Source organism: Rhamphochromis longiceps, linkage group LG9 (genome assembly GCF_057381845.1).
Source record: "Rhamphochromis longiceps isolate RC_006_pf linkage group LG9, R_longiceps_female_GT1.1, whole genome shotgun sequence".
Lineage (NCBI taxonomy): Eukaryota > Metazoa > Chordata > Actinopteri > Cichliformes > Cichlidae > Rhamphochromis > Rhamphochromis longiceps.
In genome coordinates this window covers 35,717,723-35,732,627 of record NC_140565.1, presented here as the reverse complement: position 1 = coordinate 35,732,627, position 14,905 = coordinate 35,717,723, and the positions used below count along the sequence as shown (strand labels likewise).

At 47.0% G+C, this 14,905-nt stretch overlaps 2 protein-coding genes across 2 annotated transcripts; both read left to right on the top strand.

Annotated features, from left to right (window-relative positions):
* The first annotated feature begins 4,159 nt into the window (after window positions 1–4,159).
* hus1 (HUS1 checkpoint clamp component) lies at window positions 4,160–7,878 on the top strand. The gene is made up of 8 exons (XM_085417689.1): window positions 4,160–4,318; window positions 4,913–5,040; window positions 5,150–5,326; window positions 5,737–5,844; window positions 5,919–5,993; window positions 7,016–7,115; window positions 7,335–7,469; window positions 7,564–7,878. The coding sequence occupies exons 1-8, from the start codon at window positions 4,267–4,269 to the stop codon at window positions 7,644–7,646; spliced, it is 858 nt and encodes a 285-aa protein (XP_085273815.1). The 5' UTR covers window positions 4,160–4,266; the 3' UTR covers window positions 7,647–7,878.
* A 1,022-nt stretch (window positions 7,879–8,900) lies between these two features.
* On the top strand, window positions 8,901–14,269 carry tubb6 (tubulin, beta 6 class V). Its single transcript, XM_085417665.1, has 7 exons — window positions 8,901–9,314; window positions 9,395–9,558; window positions 11,595–11,703; window positions 11,809–11,919; window positions 12,336–12,451; window positions 13,068–13,196; window positions 13,316–14,269. Exons 2-7 carry the CDS (start codon window positions 9,502–9,504, stop codon window positions 14,132–14,134), a joined length of 1,341 nt encoding a protein of 446 aa, XP_085273791.1. The 5' UTR covers window positions 8,901–9,314; window positions 9,395–9,501; the 3' UTR covers window positions 14,135–14,269.
* The last annotated feature ends 636 nt before the right edge of the window (window positions 14,270–14,905 follow it).

The window sequence follows — 14,905 nt, the reverse complement described above, 5'->3', positions numbered from 1 at the left end:
GGTGGTGTGATTGAGAGACCGTATCGCCTGCGGGAAGAAGCTCCTCCTCAGTCTCTCTGTGTTGGTCTTCAGGGAGCGGAATCGCTTTCCTGACCTCAGCAGAGAGAACAGTCTGTTGTTGGGATGGCTGAGGTCCTTCACGATCTTCCTGGCCTTGGTCCAGCACCGCCTGCTGTAGATTGAGTGCAGGTCAGGGAGCTCGGAGCGGATGGTGCGCTCAGCTGACCGCACAACCCTCTGTAGAGCTCGTCTGTCCTGCATGGTGCTGTTCCCGAACCAGGTTAAGATGTTTCCCGCCAGGATGTTCTCTATGGTGCACGAGTAAAAGTTCCTGAGCACCTTGGAGGGCAGTTGGAAGTCTCTCAAGCGTCTGAGGTGGTAGAGACGCTGTCAATTTTTTTTTTTTTTTTTTTTTTTTCATCTTGCACCCTGCTGTTATGTGCTGGATTGTCTCTGGGGCATCTTTACACAGCCTGCACCTGGGGTCTTGCCTGGTGTGATAGACCCCAGCCTCTATGGATCTTGTACTCAGAGCTTGTTCTTGTGCTGCCATGATTAGTGCCTCTGTGCTATCTTTCAGTCCAGCTTTGTCCAGCCACTGGTAGGATTTCTGGATATCAGCCACCTCCTCTATCTGCCGGTGGTACATACCGTGCAGGGGCCTGTCCTTCCATGATGGTTCCTCGTCTCCCTCCTCTTTCTTGGGTTTCTGCTGCCTGAGGTATTCACTGAGCACTCGGTCAGTTGGGGCCATCTTCCCAATGTATTCTTGGATGTTCGTTGTCTCATCCTGGACTGTGGTGCTGACACTCACCAGTCCCCGGCCCCCTTCCTTCCGCTTAGCGTACAGCCTCAGGGTGCTGGACTTGGGGTGAAACCCTCCATGCATGGTAAGGAGCTTTCTTGTCTTTATGTCAGTGGCTTCTATCTCCTCCTTTGGCCAGCCTATTACCCCAGCAGGGTACCTGATCACAGGCAGGGCGTACGTGTTGATGGCCCGGATCTTGTTCTTACCGTTCAGTTGACTCCTCAGGACTTGCCTGACCCTCTGCAGGTACTTGGTGGTTGCAGCCTTTCTAGCGGCCTCTTCATGGTTCCCATTTGCCTGCGAGATCCCCAGGTACTTGTAACTGTCCTCTATGTCTGCAATGTTGCCTTCTGGTAGTTTGATCCCCTCAGTTCTGACTACCTTCCCTCTCTTTGTTACCATCCGACTACACTTCTCCAGTCCGAACGACATTCCAATGTCATTGCTGTATAGCCTGGTAGTGTGGATCAGTGAATCGATGTCTCGTTCACTCTTGGCATACAGCTTGATGTCATCCATGTACAGGAGGTGGCTGACTAGGGATGGGTATTGATAAGATTTTCACGATTCCGATTCCATTTTCGATTCTGTTTAACGATTCGATTCTTTATCGATTCTTTTTAAAAAAGGAGAACACTAAGTTCAATTAGCTTAGAACTTTGTTTCATATCTTCTCTTTGAACAAGATAGAAATTTAGGAGTAACATGGCCTTACAAACCCAACAGTGAGATCTTAAGAGATCCAGCCTACGGCTCTTCAATGGGGTGTCACAGGGTCCCCGGGAAAAAACATTGTAAATGTAAAATAATAAAATAAATATTCTTCTGTAGCAATAACAAAGTATAACATAAATTATTCAGTAGCAATTACACAAGAATATCCAGTAATTTCCCTGCCTACAATTTAACACATTCACTTACCTAAAATCGGGGGCATCTGCTGTGGCAAATGGGTTCAAGCCTTTTACCACAAACTGAGTCACTGCTCGGTGACGTTCGTCTATCCTGGCCTGAAAGGAGACGCTAACGGTAGACTGCAGCGAGAACTGCCAGCATCTGAGCCAGACTCTGTCTGCCTCTCTCATCATGGTCACTAAATGCACAGTAATGGCAGGTTTGTAATAAGGCAGATTGCGCTAACATAATATGCACTGTTAGTTGATTAGGTGATCCGAAGGGCCAGCTCTGTTCTAGGATGCCCTCTGGACCCAGTGGAGGTGGTGAGTGACAGGAGAACGGCGGCTAAGCTGTCATCCCTGTTGGACAACATCTCCCACCCCATGCAGGAGACTGTGACAGCACTGAGCAGCTCCTTCAGTGGGAGACTGCGGCACCCACGGTGTGGGACGGAGAGATTTCACAGGTCTTTCCTCCCCACTGCTGTCAGACTCCACAACAAAGACTTTAACTGAACAAACACACACATCCATACATATGCAATAACACTAAGTGCAATAATCTTTTCTGGCATCGTTGTATTTTTACTCAGTTGTATATAGCATTCGTATTCTATTTTTATCTTATTGTATATTTTTATTCTATTTTATTCTACTGTATTTAGTATATTATTTTATTCTATTCTGTACAGCTGTGTACTGTATTTATTCTTATTGTATTCTAATTTTTGCGTCATAACTTTTGCACTGTCCACTTCCTGCTGTGACAAAACAAATTTCCCACGTGTGGGACTAATAAAGGTTATCTTATCTTATCTTATCTTATCTATCTTATCTTATTTACCTGCCGCATTAACGGGAGAGGACGTGCAAACGTTACCGCTGCTGCTGGGTTGAGATTCACGAGTCCGGAGCGGAATTAAAAACACGACATTCATTTAAGGTCATCGTGTGTTTTGTGAGCAAATGCTTTTGCATATTCGTAGTGTTTCCTCCCTTAAATGAAGTATCTACTTTGCAAGTATTGCAAGTTGCCCTGTTGTCATCCGATTTCGTAAAGTATAACCAAACTTTTGAGCGTTTGAGCCGCTTAGGCGCCGTGTTTCCTGCCAGGTAAATGACGCTCCGCAACGTGGTGACGTCATTCGGGGCGACTGGAATCGATAAGGGAATCATTTGCAAAAATGGCAAACAATTCCAAGGATTTGAAACAGTGGGAACCGGTTCTCAACAAGAACCGGTTTTCGATACCCATCCCTATGGCTGACAACTGCTCCGTTCCGTAGTCGGTATCCGTAGCCAGTCTTGTTAATGATCTCACTGAGGGGGTTCAGGCCTATGCAGAACAGCAGTGGGGACAGAGCATCTCCTTGGTAGATCCCGCACTTGATGGTGACTTGTGCTATGGGCTTGGAGTTGGCCTCTAGTGTTGTATGCCACATCCCCATTGAGTTCCTGATGAAGGCTCTTAGGGTCCCATTGATCTTGTACAATTCTAGGCATTCCAGTATCCAGCTGTGGGGCATTGAGTCATAGGCCTTCTTGTAATCAATCCAGGCAGTGCACAGGTTGGTCAGTCTGGTCTTGCAGTCTCGGCTGATTGTTCTGTCTACCAGTAGCTGGTGTTTTGCGCCTCTGGTATTCTTGCCAATTCCTTTCTGTGTCCCGCTCATGTATTGACCCATGTGCCTGTTCATCTTAGCCGATATGATGCCTGACAGGAGCTTCCATGTAGTACTGAGGCAGGTTATTGGTCGGTAGTTGGAGGGGACCGGTCCCTTCTTGGGGTCCTTGGGGATCAGGACCGTTCGACCTTCGGTTAGCCATTCCGGGTGTCTCTCGTTAACTAGCAGCTGGTTCATTTGTGCTGCCAGACGCTCGTGGAGTGTCTGGCAGCACTCCATATATATATAATGTTTGTTTTGTTTTTTTGGCCCACAATAAGGTTTTTAAAAGTTGTTGACTTTTTTCTCTGGAACCTAAACTTCTAAAGCCTGTTTTTTACAGGATTGTCTGAGTATAATTTTTTGATAAGATCCTAATATTACATCACAAAGTAAAAAGGAGCCGCAGCATGCACAGGCTGCTATTTCTGAGGGTTTTTTGTGTTTTATTTGGTCTACAACGAGGGTGTATAAATGTTACATATAAAAACGAGACATCATATCTTTGTGTGAAAAACATTCTGAAAGTTTTCACCAAAAAGCTGAAATTAAGTGAAAGCTGCCAAACATGCCTGTGAAGTTATTTTGTAGCTCAGTTACAAAAAGATGATGAACAGCGTAAAATGTCTGATTTCAGTATGTAAGTAAAAATATAAAGCGCACCAGGAACCGGTGACTCTGCTACAGTTTTCTGCCTCTGTACAGACCATTTAAGGGGTCCTGTTGTGGTCCCCGGGCCACTGCTGGTTGTTTTCTTCTTTCGTTGGGCGGAACAATTAACAGCTTCCAGGTGGCTATTGTTTCCGCCGGACCGTAGACACAGACGGACCAAACAAATCAAAAAGTTCCCCGCCTGAAGTCAAAACGGAAGATTAAATTCTGCTGTCGGGACGAAAAAATGAAGTTTCGGGGGAAAATCATCGACATCGCCTGTTTGAACCACTTCACCCGTGAGTGTGAAACATCTGTTTGTGCCGAGAGCCGAAGCTAAGCTGTTAGCTTCCCTCCAAATGCTGCACACAAACTGTAAAAAATAAAATTACATCTAATTAAAAGTTCCCGATGCGGGACTTTGTTCTTTCTTTAGCGTTTCTGACATAATAGGAAAAGTCTGTAGTTCGGCTTACAGCATGTGCTCAAAGAGCCGCAGACTGGTTACTGTTATCTAAATTTAACAAAATCTACATGGAGTCTGGTGCAGGCCTAATGAGTCATGATTAATTACCACAAAAATATCAGCTATATGTTTATGCTGCGTGAGTAATCTGTTATTTACCGGCTCTGTAAAAAGTTTTCCACTTCAAGTTTTCAGCTAATTTTTGTTTAAAGTCAGTTTTACTGTTGAAATGTTTAGTTTTACTTAGTTTTCAACAGTTGTAATATTAACTGTAGATTTATTGTTTTTAGTGTGTTTATCGCGATCAAGTTTTTCAGAAGTGCAGATCAGAGATCTGATTGAAGTAAACTATTATTAAAACTAACCGAGTCTGCGTGTGACTGATTAAATATTTCTCCTGATTCACACCTCTGATCTTTCTCACCAGGAGTCGTCACCACCATCTCAAAGCTGACAAAGATGTGCGTCCTGCGGCTGACGCCGGACAACCTGTTCTTCGTTCTGTCCGGTAAAGTGGCCAACGGCGGCGTCAGCATGTGGTGTGAGCTGTCACAGGTGAGAGCCGACGCTTCGGCTTCCAGCTGCTAAGAAAATAAACTCAGGAACGAGTCTGAGATGATCAGGACCGTAATAAATGACCCTGATCCCGTCCTTCCTCGCGCAGGCCAACTTCTTCGACGAGTACCAGATGGAGGGCGTGTCCTCCGAGGACAACGAGATCTGTCTGGAGGTGACTCCGGAGAATCTGTCCAGAGCCCTGAAGACGGTCCAGAACGCCAAGGCGGTCAAAGTCAAACTGACCAAGAAGCACTGCCCCTGCCTCACCATCGCCGCCGAGCTGGTGAGAGCGCCTGAGAACAACTCACAGTCAGCAACAAGTTCACCTGAGACGTCTTTGTCTCTGCCACAGCTCGAATCATACGTTTAATTTTAGCCTATTATTCATAACATCAGGAGATGCGCTGCGTCTGGGGATACATTCATCTACGGTCGGCTCTCCGAACCAGAATCCAGCCACAGGTTTATCAAAGTTAGATTAATCATTCAGTCATGAAGAAACGTGGCACTCCAGTGTGAACCAAGGCCAGAAAACAATAAAGCCGAGGTGTCGCCCAAACCCTGAGAGGAAACTAAACACGAGTCAGATATAGAAGCCAAGACAGCTCATACTGGCTCATCTTTAGCTGCTTTTAAAACTCATTTGAACCTTTAATCTGAGAAACTTGAGCCCTCTTCCTCTGTGCCGCCCAGCCCACCCTGTCCAGCGTCAGTCGAGTCGTCACTCACGACGTCCCCGTTGACGTCATCCCGCGGAGACTGTGGCACGAGTTCAAAGAGCCGAGCATGCCGGACTTTGATGTAAGTGAAGCTGCCGAACACCAAATCATCCTTTTTATGAGAGCTGCCTTTTCATCACGGTTGTGTCACTGCAGGTCAGCATCTACCTCCCTCCCCTGAAGACCATGAAGAACATCGTGGACAGGATGAAGAACCTCTCCAACTTCCTGGTAGGAGGTTAAACATGTTCAGATCAAACACGGACTCATGCAGAGAGGAGCTGCAGCTTTATTTCTCTGGATTTGGGTCATTTCAGTCACATTTGTCGCCGCGTTTGTGTAACAAACTGTCCGGCATGTTTTTAGCATAACGGTAAACTCCTTTATTTTGAAATACGTGAAAAGGCGTCTTCCTGTATGTCAGCCCTCCGCCCGGCTCGATGTAGAAATATTGAACTGAATGTGAACACGATGTTTATGTCATCTTTTCCCGAGAAGCCAAGATGTCAGATGAAAATAATTACATATTTAAACCTCGTGTTACCTGCGACAGGTGATCACACAGAACCTGAAGCCTTATGTCGCTTTAGATGTTTAGATGAAATATGCTGAAATATTTGGAGTGTTTTCATCTCTTTACCTGCAGTCGGACAGGAAGTGAAGGTGTTAAGACGTCAGCAGGCGTTACAGCTCTGTGTTAAATCCTCGCTGTGACCAATGGGAACTTTTCAAGAAGCCTCATTTCAGCTTTCATAAACACCTCCAGCAGTGACTCTGACACTGAGTCAACTCCAAGAGGAAAACACCACTGCCACCTAGTGTTTGTGCGCTGAATTAGTGAAATACAGCAGCCCCTCGTTTATCGCGGGAGTTACGATCTAAAAATAACCCGTGACAGGTGAAATCCGTGAAGTAGCAGTGAATTATTATAGATGTTTCACTGCACACTTTATACACTTTTCTCCAGCAGGCATCAACATTTTCTCTCTTGTTTAAACAAAGTTCAAACCTTCATAGAAAACTAAGTCCATCATTATAGAATGAAACCAAATCAATCAGATCAACAGAGTCACTTTCTTTCTTCCAAAACTGGATGACCTTCAAAGACATGAAAAATCAACTTTAAAGAGACCTTAACGTCTGAATCTTCAGGAGAACCAACGCCTGAACATTATTGTGTGTGTGTGTGTGTGTGTGTGTGTGTGTGTGTGTGTGTGTGTGTGTGTGTGTGTGTGTGTGTGTGTGTGTGTCAGGTAATCGAAGCCAACCTGAACGGCGAGATGAACCTGAAGATTGAGACCGATCTGGTTTCCGTGACGACTCACTTCAGAGACCTGGGAAACCCTCCGTGGGGTAAAAACACGCTTTAGCTCCACGAGCAGCTCAGACCTGCTGACGGATGAGCTCAGTCATCACGTCACATCCCTGATAACCAGTTAATTCTGGGGGGCGGGGCCTAAAGTCTCACCCTCCACCTGCTGCTGAGAGCCTCGTTTATATTTAATAATTACTGATTGTCAGTGTATCAGCTGTGGGCCATACTTTTCATACATTGCTCCTCCGTCCCTCCAGGCGATGACGCCTCCCAGGATGGCGGCCCGTCTCAGAGCAGGGACCCGGAGAGCATGGTGGAGGCCAGGGTGGACATCAGGAGGCTGCAGCAGTTCCTCGTGGGGCAGCAGGTCAACCCCAGCAAGGCCATGTGCAGTGAGTCTCCCCTCACATGTTCGCACTCAGGACAAAACCCACCGGGGTCTAATCCACGTCACAGTTTAACACATTTCTCTCTCGTCCTCCTCAGACATCGTCCATCAGAGCGTCCTCCACCTGATTCTGCTGCATGAAGACATGTCGCTGCAGTACTTTATCCCCGCCGTGGCGTAGACGCTCTGCTCGGCGCCAGTCTGAGGAAGTAAAGCTGGACAGTTTCAGGTGTTTCATCACATGGACACAAAGCTGAGCGCGCCTGTGCTCCGTCTGACGGAGGCTCTCCTCTCTGACCTGTGATGGTGTTGGAGGCGACGCAGGACGGAGGAGCTTTGGACCGCTGAGATAAAGAGTCTGTGTTTGTGAGACGTTTCGACGGTTTTTGATTAAAAGTGTTTGAAAATAAAAACGTTTGAATATGTAAGTTCCTTTTTTAAAAAGTGACAAAATAAAAACTGAAGTATAAACATTTTAGGCTGCATGTCTGCTGCAGGTCTGAAGCTGTGATGGATGGGACGGTTTCTGAAACCACCCTCCATCATTCTGTCACAGTTTGGCTTGTTTTAAGTGTATCAGTGGGTCCAGGAGAAATCTGCTTGTCCCTGATCAGGTTTGTTCCAAAGTCCACAGAGCCTCGAATCTCACCAGACGCATTTCAGAAGGAGAACTTTACCCTCCACAAAGACTCCGAGGTGATGGTAACACTGGTGAACCTGGTTATCGAGCTGCCACGCCCCTAATAATGCAAACTCCAATTGAAACAGGTGAGTTATTAAAGCATTCGTACTGCACAGGTGTTATAAAGGGGACAGTTTGTGTATCAGGCTGTAAACATGTTTAATTCTGCTGTAAAGTTTTAACGTGGCAGTCTGAGGACTGGCTCACTGCTGCCTCTGCTGGACATCAGAGGAACTCCCGTTTTTGTCTTGGCTTTATGTTCATTTTTACAGCTTTACTTTGGTTTTTTCAGACAGGATGTAGAAAATGTCTCCTGTTGCTAATTCTGCTCCCTGTGTTTCTCCGAGTCTTCCAGCAGGGGGCAGCACACCCAAACCTCTCAGCGCCTCATGTTGGCTGGAGGAGACCTTCAGAGTTGGATGTGTGGAGGCTGTGGTGCAGACACTTTTCTTTGTTTCATATGCGGCTGCAGGTTCCTGAGTGACGTAGGTCACGCCTCCTCTTCCTCCCCGCCACTGTGTCTGAAGGAGGATCGGTCACGGAGCAAAGCTCCTGTTTTACAGCCTTTGCTGTAAACTGACACTGCTGCTGGCCTCAGCAACAGCTGACCGTGCTTCATCATCATCATCCCACTCTGAGAGACGGTCTGCGCATGCTCAATCAGCTTCCAGCTCCGCGGACACCTGTTTACTCATGAGTGTTTGCTTTAACTGTCAAAGCAATTATTTTGAAAACCTGATATATGTTAAAGTTGAACATGTATCAGATTTTCAAAATAATTATACGATAATTCATCTGCGCAGCCGTGTCAGAGTTTCACAATAAAAAGAATTTTAAAAATGATTTTAAATGTCAGGATATCCGGATGAAATCCTCCACGTACTTCACCGGCGTGATCAGATTGTAGGAGTTACAAAATAAAAGCCGCAGTTTACAGAGATGCGCAAGGATGCGTTAAAGTGTCAGATTTTCAAAATAAATTCCTGCCATTTATTTCGTAGTAAGTTTAAATTCTTTCCCCTTTATCAGCTGTTCTTCTGAACAACCACGAGGAGCCTCCGTCACTCCAGCTGTTTCACGCAGACTGTCCACAGTGATCACAGCCTGCCCGAGAGCGTCCGCGTGTTTTACCTGACGGGTGGTGTTTTAAACGCAGTGGGCTCTGCTGTGAGTGTGAGCTCATTGCTGGACACAGGTTCATGCTGACTGGGACAAACTGGACCGTGACCCCCACTCCTCCCCCCCAGGGCGTGGTGACGTGAACGCGCCTGACAGGAGGAGAAGATGAAGCAGGACGCGCGCTCCCGCTCCGCAGACTCGCAGCAGAGCTTCAGCGGACACACGCGGAGGAACCATGAGGGAGATCGTTCACATCCAAGCGGGACAGTGCGGGAACCAGATCGGGACCAAGGTAGGGACCGCGCCACGCTGATTCACAGCTTCGCACCTGCGGGGCGTCATGAAACGACTGTGAACAAACCAATCAGAGACACCGCGAGGGCTTCACGTACATTATCACTACCGTGGGGTTAGTGCGGGAACAGCAGAGGAGACGTGAATCACACTCGTTACTTTTTATTTAAGTAAAATGTTTCAAACGTAGCAGCGAGTGGGATGCGCCTCTGGAACCCGCTGCAGTAGAGTGCAGAGTAGAATACAGAGGGAATAATAAAAGTTCATCTAGAGTACATGTGGTGAGGGAGAGAGAAGTGAACTCTGTGAGCCACCCAGAGACTATTCAAGGAATCCACACACAGACACACACTTACACACAGACACACACTCTTCTCTCGGCTGGAAGTCAGAGATGAACACGCACAGATTGTTAATCTTTTTGAGTTCGTTAAAACTGTGAAGGGTAAATTGTGGAGTTTTTGTGGTTCTTCCTGGTTATTTTGTTCGTTTATTGCAACAAGCCGGTGCCTCCTTCCTGTTAGCACAGACACTGATGTGTAACAGGGTGGTGTTGGTGCAATAACGGAGCAAAGCCTCCACCTCTGTGTAAGCTTACTGACAAGGTGTCCAGGTTAGGTTGTAACTCAAAGAACGGCAGCTTCGTTCATCGAGTCGGAGACGCTAGAACGTGTCTGACACTTTGAACAAGATAAACTGTCCCAGTTGGATTGGTACCCAGTGGAGTACAGCAGGATTACAGCACTCTGAACTAGTTTCAATTCAACGATTGCAGCTCTGACAGCAACCTCAGAAAATCTTTCAAAAATAATCACTGAAAACAACAGATTAAAGGCGTGAGGCTCTCACCTCAGTGCAGCCACTCAACTCTCTAAAATCTCCCAGTTTCCTTAGAATTTACTGGCTTGTTCTTTCATTTTCTCACACTTTCCTTCCCTGTTGCCATCCGAGCTTTTAGCCTCCATCAGAATCTCCATCAGACCCACTAACTCAATCTGAGGGACGAGTTAGTCCCTCAGATTGAGTTAGTGGGTTTTTTTTAGTGTTTTTCTTCTTTCTTTTGTTTTGTTTTGGGTTTTTAGTGCATAGAAAGCTAAAAAAAAAACCTACGAAGAACCTCAGACTGATTAAACAAAGCTCATTAGGTGAGAGGTATCACAGCCTGTGCTCATTTATAAGTAAAGATTTATTTTAATTTTATTTGTAATTTCAAGATTAGGCCTCAAACTTTCCTTTTTGCTAAAGCATATAGTTAGTGCTGGACCAGCTGACCCTGAATCCTCCCTTAGTTATGCTGCAATAGATGTAGGCTGCCGGGGACTCCCATGATGCACTGGGTGTTTCTTCTTCACTCACTATGTGTTAACAGACCTCTCTGCATTGAATCATATCTGTTATTAACCTCTGTCTCTCTTCCACAGCATTTCTTTATCCTGTCTTCCTTCTCTCACCCCAACCAATCACAGCAGATGGCCCCGCCCCTCCCTGAGCCTGGTTCTGCCGGAGGTTTCTTCCTGTTAAAAGGGAGTTTTTCCTTCCCACTGTCGCCAAAGTGCTGCTCATAGGGGGTCATATGATTGTTGGGTTTTTCTCTGTATGTATTATTGGAGGGTCTACCTTACTATATAAAGCGCCTTGAGGCGACTGTTGTTGTGATTTGATGCTGTATAAATTAAATTGAAGTCCTTGACACATCTTTAGCCGCCCTCTTCCCATTGAACAGAGCTCTGAGTTAGCTGCGGTGGTTTTCACACGCTGCAGTATGAGGTGTCAGATCAAGTCCGTTTAATTTACAGAAATGGTTAAAATCAGGGGGTGACGCGTGCTGCATTCAGGCTTCAGTAAAATGTGGGAGAGTCTGTTTCTTACAGCTTTTATGTTCTTATAAACTAAACTTTTTGGCCTTCAGGAGGAAGCTGTGAAGGTTTTAGAGCAAACATTTAACCTTGGACATCGGTGAGTCAGTGAACGCACCACAGAGTCAGGAAGTTGCTGAATCACCAATGCTTCTCTCTCTCTCTGTGACTCGCTCAGTTCTGGGAAGTGATCAGTGACGAGCACGGCATCGACCCCGCAGGGAACTATGTGGGTGACTCAAGTCTGCAGCTGGACAGAGTCAACGTCTACTACAACGAGGCCTCCTGTAAGTGCAGAGGAGAGTGAGTCACCTTCCGTTCAGGGTGATGAGATCACTTAGACTCCTGCTCAACTTTGGTGCACAAAGGTAACCACTCCCCTCTGTGTGCAGCGCATAAATACGTCCCCCGGGCCGTGCTGGTCGACCTGGAACCGGGAACCATGGACAGCGTGCGCTCGGGAGCCTTCGGACAACTCTTCAGACCAGATAACTTCATCTTTGGTAACCTCAGCAGACACAATCAGAACACGCCAATCAGCTCTAAACTTATGAAGTAGTTTAGTCTCATCCTTTATCCTGATCCTGCAGAGCTGCGGGTCTTTATTTAGCAGCAGTGTTTGACCCACCTGACGAGGCCGAGCACAGAATTCCTGCTCGGCGAGCTGCAGCGAAACTTTCCAGCATTAAATCGTCCGAGTAAACAGACTGACACGTCTGCAGCGTCTCTTATATAAACTATGTCTGAGCAGAAGATGAAGCAGAGGTTTCAGACACACACACACACACACACACACACTCCTACTGTCCACTAGCTGAGAAATGGGTCACCACCAGCAACTGTGTGTGTGTCCATCTGTCGCAGTGATCAGTTTACATTTCACAGATGCATTTTCCCCTTTCTGATTGGCTGTCTGCAGGTCAGACAGGTGCAGGGAACAACTGGGCCAAAGGTCACTACACGGAAGGGGCGGAGCTTGTGGACTCTGTCCTGGACATAGTGAGGAAGGAGTGCGAGCACTGCGACTGTCTCCAGGTGAGTCATCTTTATGTGACCGACGCAGCCTTATTGGCTGAGTTTAACCTCAGTGGGTGGAGCTAAACCTTTTCTTCTTCAGCGTTCCTGCTTTAGTTTTTACGATTCATTGAACAACAAGATGCAGGATCATTAAAGTTTTCTCGAGACTGTGTTTTTCCTCACCGGCAGATTCACGTTTATGATTTGGACTCAAATTTCAGCTGAATTTAGTTCACGTTAGCGCTACATGCTAACAAATCTATTTGGACTCATGTTGCATGATGTTGGAAATATTTTATCCAGTCTCAGTTCTTCATCATAAATATAACGTATAGACCGTTGGGACGTTATGTTTCGGTCGTTGCAACGCTGCCAGGTCACACCTCAGACTGTGCAGGAGTTCAGCGATGCTCTGATCTGCGAGGACGCCCCCCAGGACACCATCCGTTGTCTCATTAGTGAAATTTTGGTAACGTGGACTGACTTCTGGGGTTGTTCAAGAATGTCAGTTTTCTAGTGATGGTGCCTTTAGGATAAACTGTGAACAGCATGTTTGTTCATGACACTGAGCTCCATCCTTGCACCGGTTGTCTGTCTCCTCACCGTTTACTGTAAGACGAAACTTCTCTTGCAGGGCTTCCAGCTGACTCACTCTCTGGGAGGGGGCACTGGCTCGGGGATGGGCACCCTGCTGATCAGCAAGATCCGGGAGGAGTACCCCGACCGGATCATGAACACCTTTAGCGTCATGCCCTCACCGAAGGTAGGAGGAGGAAATTTTGTCCGTCTGTCCCACATTTCCCAACGTGTTTGTTCGGATGCTTAATAAACATAAATACCGACTCGCCTCTTCTCACGTCCCGTCTGTCTTTGGTCCGTCAGGTGTCGGACACAGTGGTGGAGCCTTACAACGCCACCCTGTCGGTGCACCAGCTGGTAGAAAACACAGATGAGACCTACTGCATCGACAACGAGGCCCTTTACGACATCTGCTTCCGCACTCTTAAACTCACCACCCCCACCTACGGCGACCTCAACCACCTGGTGTCAGCCACCATGAGCGGCGTGACGACCTCGCTCCGTTTCCCCGGACAGCTCAACGCAGATCTCCGCAAGCTGGCCGTGAACATGGTTCCTTTCCCCAGGCTGCACTTCTTCATGCCGGGGTTTGCTCCTCTGACAGCGCGGGGCAGCCAGCAGTATCGAGCGCTCACTGTTCCCGAGCTCACCCAGCAGATGTTTGACGCCAGGAACATGATGGCGGCTTGCGACCCTCGCCACGGACGCTATCTGACCGTGGCCACCGTCTTCCGGGGGCCCATGTCCATGAAGGAGGTGGACGAGCAGATGCTGAATATCCAGAACAAGAACAGCAGCTACTTCGTGGAGTGGATCCCCAACAACGTGAAGGTGGCCGTCTGCGACATCGCTCCCCGAGGGCTCAAGATGGCCGCCACCTTCATCGGCAACAGCACCGCCATCCAGGAGCTGTTCAAGCGGATCTCTGAGCAGTTCTCGGCCATGTTCCGCCGAAAGGCGTTTCTGCACTGGTTCACCGGCGAGGGCATGGACGAGATGGAGTTCACGGAGGCGGAAAGCAACATGAACGACCTGGTGTCCGAGTACCAGCAGTACCAGGAAGCCACCGCCAACGACGGCGAGGAGAACTTTGAGGACGAGGAGGATGAGATCAACGAGTAAGAGTATGGAGGACCACAAGAGCCACACGTATCGAAATAAAGAAATCTGTGCTTAAATAATGAATTGTACAATAAATTCTGCATTTGTAAATTCATTCATGAATTCATTTTTACATTATTTATTCCAACATTACTAAAGTAATTTCTTATTTAATAATTTTATTTTAAATAAAAACATTATTTTTAAATATATTTTTAAAATGAATTATTAATCCATTAATAAATACTTCAAATTGAAAATGAATTTCACAAAAGAAGAATTAAACATTGAAAACCTCGTCTCAAACACAGTTTTTGAATTACATATTAAAAACAGATGTTTGTTAAAACACGAAAAGAGAAACGAGTTAAATGGTTTCTGGCACTTAAAAGGGCGATTCCACTCATTGTGTTTGTACAAAGGCCGTTCAGCCCCGGGATTTACACTGGGCTCCACGCGGACATGTGAAGAATGAAGGTGCAGTGAAACGTAGAGCTGGACCTCCCAGTGTGCACCTGCCTGACCACCTGTGAAGGTAACGTGGCTAACGCTAGCATCACCGCACGTAGCCCCGTTGTTTAAAGCTCATCTTAGTTCATGAAAGTTTTACGTCGCAGGAGGACAGAGTGCAGTGCGACGTGGACGCACAACTCTGTGAAAACGACTGAAAACACCAGTGTGGACGCGGAGCGTTTTCAGACGTATCCAGGCGAGTGTGGGCGGAGCCTGTGTTTCACCTGATGGGTACAATGTTGCTGCTGCTGCTGATGGTGCTGCAGGGCGGGGCTGTGC